The 21586-nt window shown below is 46.9% G+C and overlaps 1 protein-coding gene across 3 annotated transcripts in view; it reads right to left on the bottom strand.

The window, feature by feature from the left end:
- ZNF532 (zinc finger protein 532) overlaps positions 1 to 12751 on the bottom strand; it is a 66239-nt gene extending 53488 nt beyond the window's left edge. The window contains exons 1-2 of one of the 3 annotated variants that reach the window (XM_082409332.1): positions 12589 to 12751; positions 3589 to 5951 (exon numbers count right to left, since the gene is read on the bottom strand). In XM_082409332.1, coding sequence (XP_082265458.1) covers positions 3589 to 5934 — 2346 coding nt within the window. In that variant the 5' untranslated portion in view covers positions 5935 to 5951; positions 12589 to 12751. The remainder of the gene's footprint in view (positions 1 to 3588; positions 5952 to 12588) is intronic. The other 2 variants (XM_082409331.1, XM_082409330.1) reach the window with 2 other exon arrangements.
- Positions 12752 to 21586: the final 8835 nt, after the last annotated feature.

Below are 21586 nucleotides of genomic sequence, written 5' to 3'. Positions count from 1 at the left end.
CAGTACGAGGGGTCCTTACAGTCGCGGAAAGGCTCTACGTATCGACAGCACCAGTGCCAACAGCCTGGATATGATACCGTTTAATAGTTTTGCAAGATGTTGCCATCGGGACAAACTGGGTAAAGGGTACACAGGATCCCTCTGTATTATTTCTTACCTGAATCTACAATTACCTCAAAATAAAAAGTTTAATTTGAAAATGGGATGATCTGAGAAGACTCAAGGCATTAATTAGCACGGGATACTTTCGGCATTATCACGTAAAATTTTTCAACTACCTTGGCAATTATAAGTAGAAGGTGGGCAGGAGAAAGGAAGGGAGGAATATCCCAGATGGGAGGAAGGGAGGGAAGGAGGAAGGAATATCCCCGCTGCCAGTGAACCGGCACACCTTTCTCTAGGTCCGGTAAACTCACACGTGGAAAGGCACGGAGCAAGGGCCAGTGGGCCTGTTAGTCTTGCCAGGGCCCTGAGGTCACACCCTTTAACCTCCAGAATCAACGCTCACTGGGGTCAGTACAGGAAGCTGTTGTACATGACTCTCTAAGCCTACATGCAGATGCAGGGAAGCCCGGCCTGGGTAGACCTGAGAAGAGCCCGGAGAGAAAACGGGCAGCCGCGTGCCCGGGGCTGACCCTGTAACGGTCCTCACCCTCGGGCAGTGAGGCAGCCTCCTCTGGCTCAAGTTCACCCACAAGTTGCCAGGAATGGGGGGGCCAACGGAGAAACGGAAAGTAAGACAGAAAGAAGGCGCTCAGGGAAAGACTGGTGCTTGAGGTGCCCTTAGATCTTCTTACAAAATTGAGAAGTTGAACTAAGTGTTGTAAGTGCCCTTGTCAGAGAGGAAACAGTTTATACAGGTGGACTTTTCCCCCACACTTAAATTTAAGGTCACAAACTGTAAACCGGCCAGCGGTCATGTGAATAGCAAACTGGAGAAGACGAAACGAAGAATTTTTCTCTTTTCTCTGCCGTCCTTCCTGTCTTCAGCCCCAGCCTCCCATCGCCATGGTTACCTGACGCCACGTGGTGGCGGGGGCGGGGCAACCACAGGTGGGGACCACCCGAGCTCCTGCTACACGTGAGGCTAGGACAGCAGGAGCCGCACGGATGCCACGGGCCTCCTGGGCTGCAGGAGGGACTCGAGGAGGGTGTTAAGGAGGCTGAAGAAGGGGCAGCTGCTGCGCGCCCAGGGGCGCAGGCGGGGCGGCCGGGTGAGAGACCAGGCTGCCCCCGGGGCGCGCAGGACCCCTGGCTGAGCCTGAGAAGAGTGGCAAGTTGTGGAGGGTATACCGTGGTGAAGGGCAGGGCTTCGGAGAAAGCAGGGGCAGTGAGGAGCAGGGGGGGTGCCACGGGGTGCGCTGATGCTGCCAGCCAGGCGGTGGCTGGATCAGACGGCAGCTGAAGCGCACTCGATAGAAATGCTCTTCTCAGGTGGGCTGAGCGGACCCTAGCTCGGCGGAGTCAGAGGAAGGAACCAGGACGGGGTGACTGTCCGGCCTAGGGTTACCTGGCCCTGGAGTTAACACATATTCTGCCCTGACTCATTCCTCAGCGCTCCAGGGGAAACGGGGGAGCTGCACTACACACCCGTCCCAGCAAAACACAAAGAGTGAGTCAATCAAGGCAAAGCACCACCCACACAAGAAGAGACGTCAATCTCTCTCCCTGAGGGAAAGCGCTTCCCTATTTGACCCTAGTTCGGCTGATGCGCCTAAATGGTTAGCAGAGAACAAAAACGAGGGGAAAACAGGGAAGAAAGGGTCCCCAAGGGAACAGACATCTCTCAAGGCAGCTCCACATGCCAATACAGACCGGCCCACGCGAGCCGGGACATAATCCACCACCTGCACAAAATACCCGCAGGACAGAGAGAACTACAGAAACAGCTTTTTCTTTTTTTTTTTTTTACTGCATCCTTTTAAGACAGAAAGAAAGACTGCCCCTTTGATGAAGTGGTGACCAGATAAGAGGAACCCAGACAGAACCCAAGCCCTGTCACCAGGACGCGCCTGGGGGGCTGCATCAATCACTTCTTCTTAAACCAGCCTAGCCACCTGAGTACTTTACTGTCAGAGCCAATGAAACATGTAACATCCAAAGTTCTCGATGCAAGAATGTTCTCGAAACTCTTTATCGTCTCCATTTCCACTCAACTGAATGTCCAGAGGAAAAGTCACTGAGGTATTCTTGATCTTTTGTTCCCCAAACTCAAATCCTACAAAGAACTTAACTCAGCAGTTGCCCTTGGGGAACTGATCACGGTGACAGTACCAGACGTCTGAACCACAGCATAAAGCTCCTCGTCACAAGATAGTGGAGGCAAATAAGGGAAAGATCAGTTTACCACTGGGTCTTCAAAAACAGAAGTTTGAGCCAGAGTATATCAGCTCAAACTAGCGCCCTTTCCAATATCACAAGTTTCCTGGTTTGCAAAATAAATCATATGGTCTTTCTAGCTTGAATTAGTTTCATTCAACATGCCCAGTTACTTCCATATATCTGTAAAACACATTTATCTACTGCCCAGAAGTTGCCTCATGGAGAGAAGCAAATGGTAGAGATAAGATCGCTGACTGACGCGCATTGTGAAATACATCTCACCAACACCAACCTACACTTCACCACAAAAAAACAAACCAAAAATGCCAGAAACAAGGGATTTCCCTGGTGGCACAGTGGTTAAGAATCCACCAGCCAAGGCAGGGGACACGGGTTCAATCCCTGGTTCGGGAAGATCCCACATGCCGCAGAGCAACTAAGCCCGTGCGCCACAACTACTGAGCCTGTGCCCTAGAGCCCACGAGCCACAACTACTGAGCCCACGCACCCTAGAGCCCACACGCCACAACTACTGAGCCCACGTGCCACAACTACCGAAGCCCGTGCACTCTAGGGCCCGTGCTCCGCAACAGGAGAAGCCACCGCGGTGAAGAACCAACGCAGCCCCCAAAAAAAAAAAAATGTCACAAACACAAACTCAAAGGTATTCTATATTTAAGTGGAGATGGGTTTTCCGTTAGCAGCTTAAATTCACTGCAGTGGAGAATATTACTGAATATACCAGACCAACACCTTAAGTAAGCAGACACGCCTGAAAAGTGGGTATCAACTGGGTGTGTTTAACTGTAAAAGACAATAATTATAAACAACAACAGGAAATTTTTAAATCCCAAAATGGTCACTAATAAATGACTCAGGAACACTGGTGACGTAGCCTGACTTGAACACTTAATCCAATGGGTCTACACTATCACTCGCTAGAGCTCAGACTTCCAACATAAATTCCAATCACCCAACAATTAAGAACTCCTTTACTTACCCTAAATCTAAGGTGCCATGACCCAACTAGTACACAGTTTCTAACTGTCTAAAAGAATCATCTTCCAAAAAACTGATTTTTAAATAAGATTCATATTTCAACATCGCTCTATGAAAACAATCCTCTCACGTGGGAGTGTGTACACAAATATACACACACATCTCCCCATTTAACTGAGCTCCCGCCCCTAAAATCAACGGCATGGTAGAGAGCACTCATGTCTACAGACCCATCACCGAAACACCAAAATGTAAATGATACTCTACTTGTCCACTTGTATCTGCAGCCTGCTGGAAATGAGTGGCCAGCGACGTCTCATCCTGGAAAACTTCATTACACTCCAAACATTTCAGACTATGCCTACAGAGCTTGGATGGGTCTTCATCCAGAGGCATAGCTGGAATGATGGGTGTGCTGGAAGGGGCTGATATGACTGTCCCGGTTATGCCAGACTGAATTTTTGTTACAGTGTGTGTGCCGGCTCCCGAGGAGCTCGGGAGGGCGGAAGATGAAGCAGGAGTATTGCTTGATGGAGAAACAATCATCTGATCTGCTGGGACTGGCTTCAAGATCAAGTGTGAACACTGCATCACCACTCCCTTCTCCTTGTGCCCGCGGGCATGGGACAGGAGACTGCACTTGTTGTAAAAAACGAGGTTCTTGGTGCAGTGGTTGCACGTTACTTCGATGCGCACGCTGCGCCTGTCGTAGTGCTGGGTCAGGCTCTTCTCGAGGGCGAAAGAGTCCCCACACTCCAAGCACTTGTAGCCGCGGGTCGGTAACGTGATGCCCGCGTTCGCAGGAGGACTGAGGTTGGGGATGTAAACTGGGACTGGGTTGACGCTGCTCAGCACCTTGTTGAAAGCTTCCACCACAGAACTCTGCAGGGAGGACACCACCTGGACCCGCGACACCTTCTTGGGTGGCTGCGAGGCCGCGGCATTGATTATTGCCTGCTTTATTTGCTGCTGAGGTTTGGTGAGCACCTGGCGGAGCTCGGAGGTGGCCTGGGCGCCCTGAGGCAGAAGGTTAAGGTTGGCAAGGTGCACAGTCTTTGGCACGAGTTTGGCGTTGGCCAAGCTGGAGGCCGGCACCACGACGGTTTGCTGCTGGATGGCGTTGGCGGCTTTAATGATGGCACTGCTGGCGCTCTGCACGGAAGCAGCAGATATGACCGTGGCTTTGACCGTCGTGTTGTTGGCGAGCTTCAAATTAATGACTTGAGACCCGGCCGTCTTCACGGCCGACACCGGGAGGAAGGCAGTCGCCACAGGCTTGATGGTGACCTGTTTGGGGGTCAGCTCGGCGGGGGCCACCGCGTTGGTAACGACCGCCGATTGCAGAGGCGCCCTGGGCGGGGAGGAGAGGACGGCAGCCGAGGTCGGAGACGACAGCAGCGACGTCACGGACGCCACCATGGGCCCCGTCTGCTCAGAAGGCTTTTTTCCGGCATCGAGATCGACTTCAGGCAACACCCTCGTCACTGTTCTCTTGATTTCCCCAGAAGACGTCTTGATGGTTTTTATGCGGACTTTGGGAATTGCTGGTGTTGACCCTGCAGGAGAGGATGGCGATCCCTTGCTACTGTTCTCACTGGAAATGCTCCTGGGACTATCCGGCTGCTTGAGGGATGCTTTTTTTGTCCCATCGATGAGACTCTGGGATTCCGGAGACTTTTCAATGGCTCTAGGGCTATCGTTTACTTCTTTTGGTAACGGAGAGGACTCCCGGGAGTTGGTCACTGGTTCTTTACAGGAGTCGGAAGCGGCCTTTTTAGCACTAAGAGCCGCGATTGCAGCGATGCAGGAAGAAAGCTTGGAGGATGGCTTGGTCCTCGAGGGCACCACACCGCCGAGGGAGGCGTCACTCTTCTCCGAGGTCAGCTTCCCCTCGTGGACCCTGTTTTCAAGCACCTTTTCAGAGTTTTCCTTCAGTTTATCCTCCATTTTTCTGACTTTGAAAGGTTCATAAACACTCAGATTTATAGAATTTGCTTCCGTTTCTCTCTTAACAACTTTGTTTTTATCTAGGCTGCCTGACGTCGAGATGCCAGTCTTGCTTAAGCCTTCTCCCCCGAGCGCCTTCAGTTTCTCATAGTCCTGCTGGGGAACCGACCCTGTCAACACGTTCGATCTGAAACCGGAGCGCGTGTCCTCTTTGTCCGGGGGGTCGTCCACCTCTATCTTCTCATCGTCGTCAAACTCCTCAGCACTGGAGATGGGGCTGAACTGGCTGAAAGCGGAGTCTTTTAAAGTCACCTCTGAGGTAGGCACGTCTCCTTTCAAGGACTTCGATCCATCTTTACCGTAAGCGTCAAGAGAGGACGCCGAGAGAAACCCGTTGTGCAGGCCGTTGCCGGTGGGATTGTGGCCGTCCTTCTCCGCGCCCTCGGAGGAGTCGATGTTGCGAACGTTCTTCACGATAACACTGACGCCGACGTCGGAGGAGGACGGCGTGTGGGAGTCGTCATCCACGTGGGCGTTCTGCTTGATGTGGCTTTCCTGGTCGTCGTGTCCAGACTCAATAGCTGCTTTGGGATCGACCATATCTGGGATGTCAAATGCTGCCAGGAGGTCATCAAAGTCTGGGGTCTTCATATCCCCCATGGTCATGAATTTGATCAGATGTTCTGTCAAACGAACAGAAAATAATTCCATCAGCAATGAACATGCAGATAAACATCCCTATGGGACTCACACGAACACTGATGATTACCACGAAAAGAGCGAGTTGCCAACTGCACTTATTATGATGTCGGGACACTGAGCCAAAGTGAACAAGCATCCGGAAAACAGGTATAAAGCCCTGATGATTACAGCTTTGAAGTAATTCCTCCAAAATGCCGCACAGCACTGCCAGCGTGGAGCCTCTCTAACAAGCTGATCAAAACTATTCTAGCACGAAGAGCAGGTTCTGGTGTTAACGACTAGAAAATGTTATTTATCATTGGATTCATCTCACCATTTTCACAAAAAGCTACTTCCAAACATATTTTGATCTTGACAGCATTTAACTCTACTGGCAAAATTATTGCTCACACAGTCACCGTCAGATTTGGGATATCACATTAAAAGCAATATATTACAGGCAAAAAACCAATTACAGATTTCAATTCATCCACAGAAGTGAGCATCCCAACCCAGCACAGGCCGTCTACTGCTAATAAAGTTCCATCTGAGATTTTCAAAACTCCCCCAGGAGCTCATTCCATCAGTTTTTACTTAATCTTAATTCCCTCCATTACGTTGGGGGAAAAAAACACTCTCCAGGCAGAAAAGTGTAGTGTCCCTTCCATCTCCCTCCCAAGTCCAGTGGTTTCGCTGGTTAAGGGAACGCACAGCTGTTTCCTAATCACTACTCAGCCAACACAGTCTTGCAAATGGCTGTGGCAGCTGAGAAAGGCCTTCCATGAAATTACTCCCAGCACGTGACAACATGGACCCAAGGACGTGACAGAGCCCGGGGGAGGAAGGCCCTCTCTTTGGCAGCCAGCCTAGATGAGGGTGGACAATAGTCTATGAAGAAGTGCTTGCATTAATGTGCACGAAGCCCTGGATGGTAGGAGGATGGAGAGTTTTAGGAAAATGGACAGTCACAGCCGTTACTAAAGATGAAGGATATATAAATACACAGACTGCTTAGGGTCTTTACAAGGGACCCTTCCACTGTAGGGGAGCTCTTCCTCCTCCCTGAACCCCCAGAGTACTCCATCTTATGATTCGATTATGCTCTGTATGTATTACAGTGTGTGTGTACTTGTCTCTTCTTACCTACTGGCCTGGTCAGCTGCCTGAAGACAGGCAATGTCTCACTTGCCTTTGCACCATAAATGCCAAATAACCAACAGGACACAAGTCAGTGACCAGAACACAGGACTTACAATAAGAACAGGCCTTGACCCCGCTCTGCCGACAACTCACTGCCTCTGAGACCCTCAGGAAGTAAGGGGATCTCTCTGGGCCTGTTCCTTCCTTCTGCTGTGGAGGCCAGCAGCCAGGAAGAGAAGGAAAGAAGGAAAGGGAAGAGGGAGAATGAAAAACTGGAAAAGGAAGGAGAGGGAGAGAAAGAAAGCAAAGGAGAAGAAGGGAAGAAGAGAGGGGAATCAAGCAACAATCAATGTCGGAAGAAACGAGGATCACAGCTGATCTTAGGCAACTTTCAATGGAAGAATCGGCCTAAGTGATTTGTAGACACCTAGACTCTTTCCTCGTCAATATTTACTACATCATTCCTCCTTTAAATCTGCTTTAAATCACTGAGAAGTTGTCTTTCACATTTTACAAAAGTATTTAATGATTTTTTTCTTGTACAATCTGTAAAACATCATGCATTCCTAATAAAAATAACTATATGAGGATCACAGTAGGATTTCTACTCAGGCAACAATAAACATACCCGTGAAAATTCACATTAACCATAAATCCATCATCAGCTGCTAAGACACCCTCAGCATATTCACCCACTCTGGGACACATCCAAACACTTCAAAGAATTTCGTTGGGAAAAACTACTGTAGAAGATGAAACAAACACTTATGGCTCAACAGGAGCTGAAGAATAAATCACTTTCCAGGGCTTCCCTGGTGGCACAGTGGTTAAGAATCTGCCTGCCAATGCAGGGGACACGGGTTCGAGCCCTGGTCCGGGAAGATCCCACATGCCGCGGAGCAACTAAGCCCGTGTGCCACAACTACTGAGTCTGCGCTCTAGAGCCTGCGAGCCACAACTACTGAGCCCACGTGCCACTGCCACTGAAGCCCGTGCACCTAGAGCCCGTGCTCCACAACGAGAGAAGCCACCACGATGAGAAGCCCGCGCACCGCAACGAAGAGTAGCCTCCGCTCCCCAAAACTAGAGAAAGCCCGCGTGCAACAACAAAGACCCAAAGCAGTCAAAAATAAATAAATTAATTTTTTTAAGTGCATTAATAAAGAGATAAAGCAACAGAAAAAAATCATAAAAAAAAAGAATAAATCACTTTCCATGCACTTATGTCTCAGAAGTCACATGCACTTTTCTCTAGATGGTTTGCTTAGCCTAGAGAGAACACTCTGGGCCACTTTTCTCCCAGATGGGTGCCTGCAGGACCAGACAGGGAATAATGTACCCCCAGCATCAAAGTATGACACTTCTAAGCATATAATGACAGGAAAACATCTATATGAAGTCAAATCTAGCGAGAAAGTTTGATATTATGATTTTTTTTAAAATGAAGCTGAACTGTAAAATGTAGGCAATGAAAAATCCATCTGTCAGACAATATATCCACTTAAGAGTCCACCCACTTAGGAATAATCCCTGAATGTCACCAGTTTTATTTATTTTTTTTAATTTATTTTATTTATTTATTTATTTATTTATTTTTGGCTGCGTTGGGTCTTCATTTCTGAGCACAGGCTTTCTCTAGTTAGGGCGAGCGGGGGCTACTCTTCGTTGCAGTGCGTGGGCTTCTCATTGCAGTGGCTTCTCTTGTTGCGGAGCACGGGCTCTAGGCGCGCAGGCTTCAGCAGCTGTGGCACGCGGGCTTAGCTGCTCCATGGCATGTCAGATCTTCCCGGAGCAGGGATCGAACCTGTGTCCCCTGCACTGGCAGGCAGATTCTTAACCACTGCGCCACCAGGGAAGTCCCTCACCAGTTTTATTTTTAAGCATCATACTGCCTTTATAAATTGAATACTCACAATAAAACCACCATTAGCAAAGCATCCCTGCGATCTATCTTTACCAGCCATGATGATCCAAGTTTGTAGATCACTTTTTAGAGAATTCAAAACACAGACTCATGAACCACCCCCAAAACCCCACTGGAGTCGAATGGGCCTGAAAGGTGGTTTTTTTAATGCCACCACTTATCCAAAGCTGGGATCCAGGCTCTGGAGGTCCCCAGTGGTGGCGGGGCTCTGCCTAAATCCCTCAACCCTTTCTTTACAGCTACATGGGATTTATGTCCTTCGCCCTCTTATGATTTTGGTGAGCAAAAGACGTCATCCAGTTTCACACCATTCATCCTAGAGGGCAGTCAGTTCAGGAACAAAAAGAACGTAACAGAAAATTCAAATACTCAGTGGGTGGTAGGCCCAGAACACGCAACCACAAGAAATGATAAAAGGGTCACCACGTGAAACACAACTTGCTAAGCGACTGGCAGTTCACACTGGCAGTGCAGCTGGCAGGCATTCTGATGAATACTTGGAAGATTAATACATGATTCGTACTATCTCCCTCCTGTTCACACACAACAGGGACCTGCCTGGTTTATGGATACACAGGTGCTCACATATGGCGGCGGCAGCAGCAGCATTAAATCTTACAGTCAATGGTAGGATGTCGCCCACCACACTGCCGGTATCTTTTCCTATCTGCACAACTAAAGCAGAGTGAAGGCTTAGAAAACCCCAGAGAGGAACCTCCACGTCTGCAAACCCCTCAAGGGGTCCAGAAGACATTCCTGATGCAGGAACAACTTTCTCTGTGGACATGTAGCCCTACCTGCTCCCACCCCTCAGTCCTCTAAATGCCTAAGATGTATATACTTTCTCTTTAGGGAAGAAGATAAACCCAGATGAACTCTTTGGGGTGAAGTACTGGGACACTGTGGAGAGGTAAGAGTGAATTAGCAGCGGTTTAAAAACATATGAGTCAGGCTTCCCTGGTGGCGCAGTGGTTGGGAGTCTGCCTGCCAATGCAGGGGACACAGGTTCGAGCCCTGGTCTGGGAAGATCCCACATGCCGCGGAGCAACTGGGCCCGTGAGCCACAACGACTGAGCCTGCGCGTCTGGAGCCTGTGCTCCGCGACAAGAGAGGCCGCGATAGTGAGAGGCCCGCGCACCGCGATGAAGAGTGGCCCCCGCTTGCCACAACTAGAGAAAGCCCTCGCACAGAAACGAAGACCCAACACAGACATAAATAAATAAAAATAAATTTAAAAAAACAAAAAACATATGAGTCAGCTCTCCTAGTTCACCTGAATCCTGACTATAAGGTGAAAATGCACAGCGGGCATTACAGGTCAAGTGCAGCGGCCGCTGAAAGCACATCGCGTTGTCTGAAACCCAAGACCACAGTGGCGGTGAGTTCACCTCTCCCGGGTTGTATAATCAATGTAATAAACACCGCTGTCTGTAACTTCACACTTCTTTTTTGGTTTATAGAAATGTTTTTCATGCCCACAATCACACCGTCCTATTACCCTCACCCTTCCCACATTCTGGAAGGCGAGAGTGAATTTACCACTTGGGGGAAAAAAATGCTTAACTCCTGCTTCATTTCTCCGTTCTATCAAATACAGAGAGAAATGTTTATGTTTCAAAGTTTTCTTTACTGTTTTTCTCCCCAATTCCTAAGTACTGTTTTAAAAATAGATTCTTCTGCTTAAAAACATTACAAAGATAAATCTCAGTCTTCTCGTTTAAAAGATAAGATAAAAAGATCTCATTTTAGCTTCCCTTTCCCTCAACAGCTTGACTTTCAAACAGAATTAGTTTTAGTTATTGCAATAATGTCTTTCATCTCATTTAAACCCTGTAAAATACAGCTTCCTTCAGAGGCACTAACAGTCTTTTAATTTAAAACTAAACCCCCTATAAATAACGTATAATTCACTAACAGCATTTGTGCTTAATGTATAAAAGTCCTTTCACCTTGAAAATGTCTGGGGGGGAAAATGCTAGGCCTGTTTATAAAAAGAGAAAATCAAAGAGCTCAAGTCTGTCACATGGTCACTCTATTCCCTCCTATGACACAGACAAAACACTTCTTTTCCTACCAAAGTCTCTTAAAATTATAGTAAGCTATTTCATCTTTGTTGGTAAAAGTCAAAAGTTATCAAATCAAAAGAAAAACTTAAAAACCCATTCACCCCTTAATCATACTTCTTATACTTTGCAATAAAAAACTGTTCTTCATGGAGCCACTTGTCAATTTCCAACTAGAGGATGATGGCATAGAAGCTCCCGGTCATAATGTAACCACTGAACCCAACTGCAAATAATCCCCAGATACATGCCTGCAAAATGAATATGCAAAGGTCAATGTGACCGGTGACAACACATCGGCTTCCCCATGTAAATGGAGAAACTAACATTTTCTTTAATGAAAATCAATAAACGCTAAGTCATAATAATCCTGAAGAAAAACAAATCAAAGTCTATAGATCGCCTCAACAGCATTATACAAACTTCAAAGAACAACTATGATAATCCAAGGTCTGTTATCCTTTTGGGGGACTATATTTGTCACTGTTTTCTGGCACTTATCTGGCCACTGAAGCCCTTTTCGAAGAAGTAATTCAACAGATTAATGAATCTAACTCACATTTCTAACCTTCTTTTCTTCAAATATGCAATGTTCTTATAATGTGTGTTTATATTATGCAATGCTTCACATTTAGTTTGTTCCTCATAGAAAATGACTTAGCACCCTCAGGTTTCATGTCTTCAAAGAAATAAGCAGGGGGTTGGCTTCTCCCGGCCTCTACCTCCCAATCCCTGCCTTTCCCCTCATACTAGTACACACACACCCTTGGCTCTTCCTTCTTCACCAATCCCTTTTCACCTTTAGCATTTTCAACGCTCTCCATCATGACATCTCTTCAACCACAAAAGAGAAAAAGACATCACATCTCTTTTTCCCCAACTGACCATTTCCTTCTCCCTCACTTCAATCTGAATTGCTTATCAGGGAAAAATATTTTCTCACTGCAATTCCATCCCGAACAGCAGGTTCAGTTACACAAATCTGCTTCATGCTTCTTTGCTCGCTCTTCCTAAACCAGCTGGGAACAGATGTCAGTTTTGTGGAGTTTAAAACAAAAAACAAAAACAAAACAAAACAGAACACCTGATCGGCTACGTCTCTGCCTCAGTGCTTCTCTCTAGGAAAGGGTGGGGGACGGACAAGGAGACTGGGCCCCAAAAACGGGCAGACACTTAGGTCTCAAAAAAATAATAACTAAAAAAGAAAATACACACACACACACACACACACACACACACACATACATGAATGGCTACGTGTGTATAGCTTTGAGGGAAAAAATAAGCAATAATAAATGGAGCTATGGAATCTCTTAAATACATGCCAACTGAAGGCCCCATACAAGTGCCAAAACGCCAAAGAGAAGTGTTTACTTCATCTCCATCCTCCACACTAATCAGGCCCTGGGTGGATCTGGACGGTAAGCCAGGTCACCGTGTAGGTCTGAGGCTCCGCTCCAGCCACTGGAAAGAAGTGTGACCCAGGACCACAGAGCGCCCAGCCCCTCTCACCTTCCCGCAATGGCGGGCGCTCCCCCAGCTCCCTGCACACCGCCTGCTGAGGCCAGAAGAACTTCACTTTCTAAACAGCCTCCACCAGGTTAGCTGCCCATGTGTAAGAAGACAGTCTGTACATAAGGTGAAAAGAAAAGAATATGCGTTTTAATTCTGTATGAGTTAATAAGAAATTAGCTAATGCAGCTGCTATCATCCAGAATAGATATCTTCTTGTTTCACTGAATCCTGATGGTATCAATATTGACATACAGATACTCTGGCCAAGGCCGTGTTTTCTTCTTCAGTTAATACCTAATATTCCTGATCTGAAAAACCACCGATGTGAAAGTTCAAACTGCTCCGGAAATATAAACACAGAGTCACTTAATCAGGGCACAACCTTGGGAAAGACAAGAATATATCCAGCCCCTGCCCTTCCCTGTGGTTATCCTTCACTTTTCCCTCAAGGCTATACCTACGAGCGCCTCCCCTTCCCTCCTCCACCCCCCCTTCCTCCCACAGGAATAGAAGCAAATGGTCCCTACAAAGCTCAGCCTTTTCCAGAAGCTCGACTCGAAGTTCTCGGCCTACTCCTTGCATCACTCCCCCCAACTCCAAGCACTCACAGGTCAAACAAAAGCTCTGCAGTAAAAAGCTCCTTTGCATTTTCCACATGGTTCTGCAGCTGCCCAGGGTTCCTCTAGAGAGGATTGCAGCCAATCCCTGCTCCTCGTGCCCCAGAGCACCCTCTGTGCCACTCTGCCCCACCACCCTCTCTTTTCCTTCTCATTAACTCCCACCCTGCCAGGGGACAGAGGCTGTTTCTAACCTTCCCCTGGTACCTACCCCACACCTTCTTCTTTCCACAGTCAGCTTCAGAGACAACAGGCAGGACCCCTCCCCACGGTCCGCCTGCCTTCAGACCCTGCCTGATCCCGCACAGCTGGCCTTTCCAAGCTGGTCCTCACCGGGAGGTTGCTGCCCTGCTCCGGGGCTTTTGGCCGCTCCTATTACCTCTACCTACTGGCTAGAGAGACGTCCCTCAGGCTCAACCTGGCGACCCTACCCCTGTGCTCTGTCCATGGGCACACTGCCTTCACAGTTAAGTTCTCAGTCGTTGGGCAGATCCTACACCGCCCAGCTCCTTCCCCACCCCTTTGTTACCCACTGGCCTGAAACCACGGTTAAAATCCAGGCTGTAGGAGGAAACGTGGAGGTGACAGAACTGTTCTATATCACAACTGTGGGGCTGGATACACACATCTATGTCTTTGTCAAAACCCGGAGAGTTTTACTGTGTGTAAACAAAAAATAAAAGCAATCAGGAATGAGGAGAGGCCCAAAATAAGAGACCAAGTGTAACAAAGAACTAACTATATCACAAGCAAATGACATAACACCCACGCTGAAGAGGGTAGGGAGGAAAAGAACCCACCCAAGTAACTTTGGAAAACAAAAGCTTGACTGTACACTGTAAGGCTACAGAGAAAGGGAACCGGACACAAATAGTGTCCTCCACTTAGGTGAAAACTGCTGAAATTTGAGTAAAGTCTATAGTCTAGTTAGCATTATACCAATGATAATTTTTTAGTTTTGATTAATATGTTATAATTACACAAGGTGGCTAGGGAAAACTGGGTAAAGGGTACCTGGAAAGTCTTTGTATTATTTTTGCAATTTTTCTAGAAGCTAAAATTATTCCAAAATAAAAAGTTAAATGAAAATGCATGCGTTCATTTAATAGTGTATAGCTACTAAATGAAATAAAGCGAGTGCCTCATAGCTAGAAAACACTCCAAAAACGGTCCATTCCCGTTCTTTGTTGCCTTGTGCTGGTCCTTGTTGCCTGTGTCCTTTCTTACTGCCACTGCCTTTCAGCAGAATTTCATTTTCCAGCCATCTCGGCCTCTCGTGGACCCTACAGGCACTGCTAGGGGCCCCTCGGGTTTCCCCTGACTCCCTGGCTCTTCCCCTCCTGGGTCCCTTCAGACTCTGTCATCTACCTTTGTCCAAAGGCAACCTTGGCCACCCCTGTGGTCACAACAATCCCATATATTCACAGAACTCACACATTTCTACCTACAGCCCTAATTCTGCCTTCAGAGCCACCTTTCCAATTGCCAGCTTTATATGCCACTTGACTCTCCCAACAGGAGGTCAAACTTACACTAAAGCCCTCCTTCGTTTTCCCTCCCAACCTGTCCCCCCTCCAAGTCCTATCCATGTTTTCCATGACACTCACCTCCACTAGGAAAACATTAAAAACCCTTCACGGGATTCCCTGGTGGCGCAGTGGTTGAGAATCTGCCTGCCAATGCAGGGGACACAGGTTCGAGCCCTGGTCTGGGAAGATCCCACATGCCGCGGAGCGACTAGGCCCGTGAGCCACAACTACTGAGCCTGCGCGTCTGGAGCCTGTGCTCCGCAACAAGAGAGGCCGCGATAATGAGAGGCCCGCGCACCGCGATGAAGAGTGGCCCCCGCTCGCCACAACTAGAGAAAGCCCTCGCACAGAAACGAAGACCCAACACAGCTAAAAATAAATAAATAAATTTATAAAAAACAAAAAACAAAAAAAAAAACCTTCACATGCTGCACTTCACACACTGCGAAACACAGACACCAGTTTTGAAGGACCTTACTAGGCTTTTCACAAATGCAGCACTGAAATACATATAGTAAATGCTGAATTTTTCTACATTGAACAGATTTCTTTCTGCAGGACAGCCTCTATTATGCTAACAAATATTATAAGTCTCCAAAAAGAGGGATGGTATAGTTCCCAAATTGTGATCTAACCACAGGTCATTTTTTCTGATCTGTGAACACAAATGCCAGAATGATTTCCCAGATGGCTGCACCAATTCTGTTGCTGCCACCATGCATTAGAGTTACTTTAAGCCACCCTGCCCCCCAACTTTATAAATATTTATGAGACAAAAAGATGACTTCTTATACAATTTCCACATTACTAGAAAGTTTAAACTTTTCCTAATATGGTTTGCTTACTAGCTGTAAAAGAAATATTTGTTCTGTGAGTGATGAATGAATGCATGGAGGGAGATGATGAATTTCCTATTTACTTCTCTCTGCAGCTCCATGAAATCACTTACTGACCTACGTTCTTGTCACTTAACTAACAAGCAAGAGCATACAAAAACCCATCCATACGGTTCCCTAAAATAAACTAGTTTCTATGGACAAACCCCAGTGAAGAGAATGAGCTTTAATGACAGTGGGCGTGAGGCCCAATGTCCCTCCCAGCACTAACATTCCCTGTGCTCTCTGGCTTCTTTGTGTCGGAAAGTTTTCCACCTAAAAATGGAGATAACAGCATACACCCAACCCCAGGGCTGTGCTATTTAGATATCTAGAAGGAACTTTGTCATGATCAAATACACTACACAAAAAGCACAGAAAGCATAACATTTCAAACACGGAGGGCAGGTGGTCAGAGATTTTCAAGGAATGTTCCTACTCTTTTCATCCCACAACCAGACCAGAGACCTGCAACCACAGCCGGGAGACCTGTGTGGCTGACAGGTTCCTCGTCAGTGTCTGGATCTGAGCAAGAGGAGAAAGGAGCCTAAGTGGGCAGCACTCTCAGCAGGGGGGCTGGTAGCAAGGGGCTAGGGGTCTAAGGTCAGGGGCTCACCTTGTCCAGCACAGAACCCACAGGCCGAGGCGTGAGCCTCAGTCGGGATCAGAATTAGAGGCTGAGGTGCAAATGACCCAGCGGGTCAGAACCAGGGAGGGGGACAAAGAGATGCTCAGACCAGAGGCGCGGGGCACCGCCCTCACCTGAGCTCCGCAGTGCCCAAATGACAGCACGACTGTGGACTAGCTCTCCACGGTGGGCAAAGCTTCCCACAAGCAGCAGCAGCAAGCTTGGCAGTCACAGCTGAAAGGATTCTGGCTGCTCGGTGCCCTGCAGAGACGCACTGTCCTCCACAGATGCATGGAAGGTCGGGGGTGAGACCTGCCTTCTCCAAATCCTCAGGGCCCTCACGAGTAAGTTTTCCCCACAGGAGATCCAAGAATCTTATCAAGCTCTAAGTTTTGAGTCTCAGTTAGTAAAATTAAAAAAAAAAAAAAAACTGATTAATAATTAATGTGAGGGCTTCCCTGGTGGCGCAGTGGTTGAGAGTCTGCCTGCCAATGCAGGGGACACGGTTTCGAGCCCTGGTCTGGGAAGATCCCACATGCCGCGGAGCAACTGGGCCCGTGAGCCACAACTACTGAGCCTGCGCGTCTGGAGCCTGTGCTCCCCAACAAGAGAGGCCGCGACAGTGAGAGGCCCGCGCACCGCGATGAAGAGTGGCCCCCGCTCGCCGCAACTGGAGGAAGCCCTCGCGCAGAAACGAAGACCCAACACAGCCATAAATAAATAAATAAATAAATTTAAAAATAATAATAATAATAATTAATGTGATGTGGGGAACAGAAAAGAAAATGTGTGTCTCTGTTTTGAGACAAAGAGTAAAGAAGAGCATTCACTGCAGCTTACAGTCTCCCTAACGCTTAATAGCAAGACACGTGCTTAGACAGGTTCTCAGGCAGGGTTTCCCAGGAAGCACAAATACAGAGAAGAAATTACATCCGGAAGATGTGAATTTTATATCGTTCCAGTTGCCTACACTTTAATTAATCTCCTTCATTTAACTATACTGCTACCCTTGGCATTCTCTACCATCTAAGCTGCACCTTAAATTGGGGAATGATAAATGCAAACCTCTAGCTCCCAGGTCCATTCTATTTCAGCTGCTTATTTTGCCTTGATATAACCAAATGCTCAAAATTTAATTGTAATAGGTTTTTAACTATCTCCCTAAGGTTCATGAATCTGTAAAATTCTTGTAAATACTGTAATAAAAGACAAATCACAGACCAAAAATATCACCCACCCAAATTCAATCTAAATTTGTAGCCAGATTCCTATGTAGTGTTGATACTAGAACACAAAACACATTTTTAAAATAAATATATAAAAGCAGCTTGATTGCCCATCCAAGGAATAATTTTGTATTGATCTAGGCTAAAATTCTGACAGGTATAAAAATCAGATCTGGGGACTTCCCTGGTGGTGCAGTGATTAAGGAACCTGCCTGCCAATGCAGGGGACACGGGTTCGAGCCCTGGTCTGGAAAGATCCCACATGCAGCAGAGCAACTAAGCCCGTGCGCCACAGCTACTAAGCCTGCGCTCTAGAGCCCGTGAGCCACAACTACTGAGCCCACGTGCCACAACTACTGAAGCCTGCGCGCCTAGAGCCCACGCTCCGCGATGAGAGAAGCCACTGCAATGAGAAGCCCACACACCGCAACGAAGAGTAGTCCCTGCTCGCCGCAACTAGAGAAAGCCCGCATGCAGCAACGAAGACCCAACGCAGCCAAAAAATTTTTAATTGACTAATTAATTAATTAATTAACTAATTTTAAAAAACCAGATCTGGGCAACCATATGAAAAGACTTGATAGGAAAATGAAGAAATGAGTCATATGAGGTGAATCCAGCACTGGGGCAGATGTCTGGCAAAGACCAAAAGTGAGGACAGCCAGCACCGAGACCTGGGTTTCTAACACTGCTCTCCACTAGAAAAAGAGACCAGCGCTCCTTGAAGAAATGGCCAATTCCAGCACTGGGCAGGAAATGCACAAAATGAGCCTGGAGCATTCTGTAGTGCCAGAAATTAAGGAAGTGCTCCAAAACGAGACAAAAAGAAAAGAAACAAACTGCATTGAGAGGAGCATGTCAGAGGGACACAGAGGTGAACAGAAAGAGCTCCCAACGGCTCAAGCTGGTACAATTTGAGCAACAAATAAAGCAATACTGGGTTATAACCTGAAATATAAAATAAACATCCATGAGTCCATACTGATACAAATGATTGAAATGATTGAATAAGTGGGGAAAGGCAAACAAATCTCCTGTGCAGAACTCCAAATAATTTATGTAGATGCCCTACCCTTATGGAGGTGAAGAAAAATCCCACTCCTTAAATGACTCTCCTCCAAAGACGACAGTACGGAAAGGGGAGAGAAAAGAGTAACTCCACAGTGGAAAAGCCTCACCAACACTATCTGAGCCAGGTGACCAAGGTCAACATCAACAGTGATAAGTCATATGGATAGTACGTCCCCTTGATGTGACAGAAGAGCAGGTTATCCCAGAAACACATTACACCCCAGCCTAACCACAGGGAAAACATCAGACAAATCCCAATTGAGGGACATTCTACAAAATTACCTGACCAGTCCTGCTCAAAACTATCAAGGTCATAAAAAACAAGGGAAGTCTGAGGAACTGTCACAGCAAGAGGAGTCTAAGGCGACATGGTGACTAAATGCAACGTGATCTCCTGGATGGGATCCTGGGACAGAAAAAGGACACTGGGTAAAAACTGAGGAAATCTAAATAAAGCATGGACTTAAGTTTTTTTAAAAAAAGTAAGACAGAGATAATGAATAGTTAAGAGAGTGGGGGAGTATTAAAATGCAAAGAGGGGAGCTGGGATGAGCAGAAGTTGGTACTTCTATCCTTTTACTCCCAAAGAACGTTGGTGAACGGCATTATAAACAAGAAGTAATTCCTAAAATGTTTAAATAACAGCTCTGCATATGTGGAGATTAATTTTTCATTTTATCCTCTTACCAATAAGCTGCCTCAAGGTCAGCCACTGAGTAATCAAAACAGCTTAGCAACTTTTAAACCTAAGTTTATTAGAAATAGAATTTCTAAAAGTTTGCATTCTCCATGCTTTCTTGCACACAAAATGATGGAGATGGGGCTTCCCTGGTGGCGCAGTGGTTGAGAGTCTGCCTGCCGATGCAGGGGACACGGGTTCGAGCCCTGGTCTGGGAAGATCCCACATGCCGCGGAGCGACTGGGCCCGTGAGCCACAATTGCTGAGCCTGCGCGTCTGGAGCCTGTGCTCCGCAGCAAGAGAGGCCGCGATGGTGAGAGGCCCGCGCACCGCGATGAAGAGTGGTCCCCGCTTGCCGCAGCTAGAGAAAGTCCTCGCACAGAAAAAACGAAGACCCAACACAGCCATAAATAAATAAATAAATAAATAAAAGAACGTGAATTTCTTTAAAAAAAAAAAAAAAAAAAATGATGGAGATGATCGTTTGCTACTACAGGCAGCCCCAGTCTGTGGCCAGTGACGATAAACGATTTATTTGGTTTCTCTTTATGCCCAAGGTGGGCAACTGGACTACTGAATCACTGACAGTTAGCCGTATAAAACAACAGCCTATATGGGGACTTCCCCGGAGGCCCAGTGGTTAGGACTTCGGGCTTCCACTGCAGTGGACACGGGTTCGATCCCTGGTCGGGGAACTAAGATCCTGCATGCCGTGTGGCGCAGCCAAAAAAAAAAACAGCCTGAAAAATAAGTCCCTCCTAGCGATTTGGTTATACAGGTCGTATGGAAAGAAATGAATCATTTACCCCTCTTGTCATCCTTCAGGTGTCTTCTAACAAGGCCAGCCTTTCCTTTTTTACAATAACAGCATAACTGGGTTTTGCCATTCCAAAAGTTAACAGCTAAAATGGGAACTACTGTTTCCCTTTAAATAAATTATATGCAGTATAAGTTCCCAACCAAATATTAAAATCCACACATATCACAAAGCCAATGTAATTAATGGCCCACATACAGGAAAGCAAAGCAAAGTACACATTTCGCTTTTTAAAACTGTGATAAAATACACATATCATAAAATGTACCATCTCAAATATATACATGTAATTTTCATATGAAATTTTTCTCTCCCACCAAGTCCTGCATCTCTTCCTTGGCAATGTTACATCCATGCCGATCATAACCCCTGTCACTCCTCTCACTTTGGACCATCCCATCTTACACCCAGAAAGACACAACACCCCGCTCGTTCTCCATGCTCTCATTCAGAATTGCCAGATTAATCTTTCTAAAACTACACTTTAATCCTATCTATCACTCCCTTCTATTAAAAATCCTTGAATCACCTTCCAAATTAAGTCCAAATTCCTTGGCCTGACACCAAAGACCCTATTCAATCAGAGCCCCAACCACTGTTCTCCTTGGGGGGCGGGGGGGGGGGGGCCGGGAACGACACACCTTTCCTCCTAGGGCCATGCTATTTCTTAACCTAGAATCTCACACACACACACACACACCCCCCTCCATTAGCCAAGGATGAAGAACCCATTCCTCAGGCTTTTCTGAAGAAAGAGCCTCAATTTCCTCATCTTTAAAATGAGAACTAATAATAACTGCCATATCATAAGACTGTTGTATTTAAGAAAACAATATGTATGAAAAGAACCAAACACATTGGCACTAAAATGCTATTTTCTTCCTCTTTGTCTGTTTGCTAGAATAATAAAACAAACTAGAGGGAAAAAAGGAAAAATGAAGAAATGTTCTTGAGACAAGAAAGTGAAGTAGTTTTGAGGTGATGATGGTCTGAATGGAGAAAAAGGAGGAGGAGGAACATTCTTGGGTACTTTACAGAACGATGGCCCTGGCTCTTTATTACATATCATTTCACTTCAAAACGCTGGCCCCTTTCCTAGTGTAGATGTGCCTCCAAAGGCCTGCTCTAGGGATCACCCATTGGTGGGTCACCTGGACTTCATACATTGAAAAGAATACAGTTTCCTCTTAAAGGGCAGCAAAATTTCAACTCACAAAGCAAAATACCTCACTATGTCTCTGACTGCCCTATAACTCTCTCTCTTGATTCCGAAGCTCTGTCCTCCCAGTCGAGGATAACCAAGGACTAGCTGCGGTCTCACCCGCTCCCTGCCTAACCCTGGTCCAACCCACACCTCCGGACCAGGTTCACACGCTGACTGACAGGTCACCGGAGCCCAGCTCAGCCCAGGCCCGCCCCAGAGGGCTGAGCGCCAGCCTGAGCAGAGGCCCGCCCCAGAGGGATGAACGCCATGCTGGGAGTCCAGCATCGTGCCCCCAGCCAGGAGCCCCCCGTCCTAGAGAAGCAGTGTCCAAGTCCTAAACCAACACCCA

This window comes from Balaenoptera borealis (assembly GCF_965194805.1).
Source record: "Balaenoptera borealis genome assembly, contig: HAP1_SCAFFOLD_1819, whole genome shotgun sequence".
NCBI lineage: Eukaryota > Metazoa > Chordata > Mammalia > Artiodactyla > Balaenopteridae > Balaenoptera > Balaenoptera borealis.
Note: the sequence above shows the minus strand (reverse complement) of the source record. Positions and strands in the feature narration are given on the sequence as shown.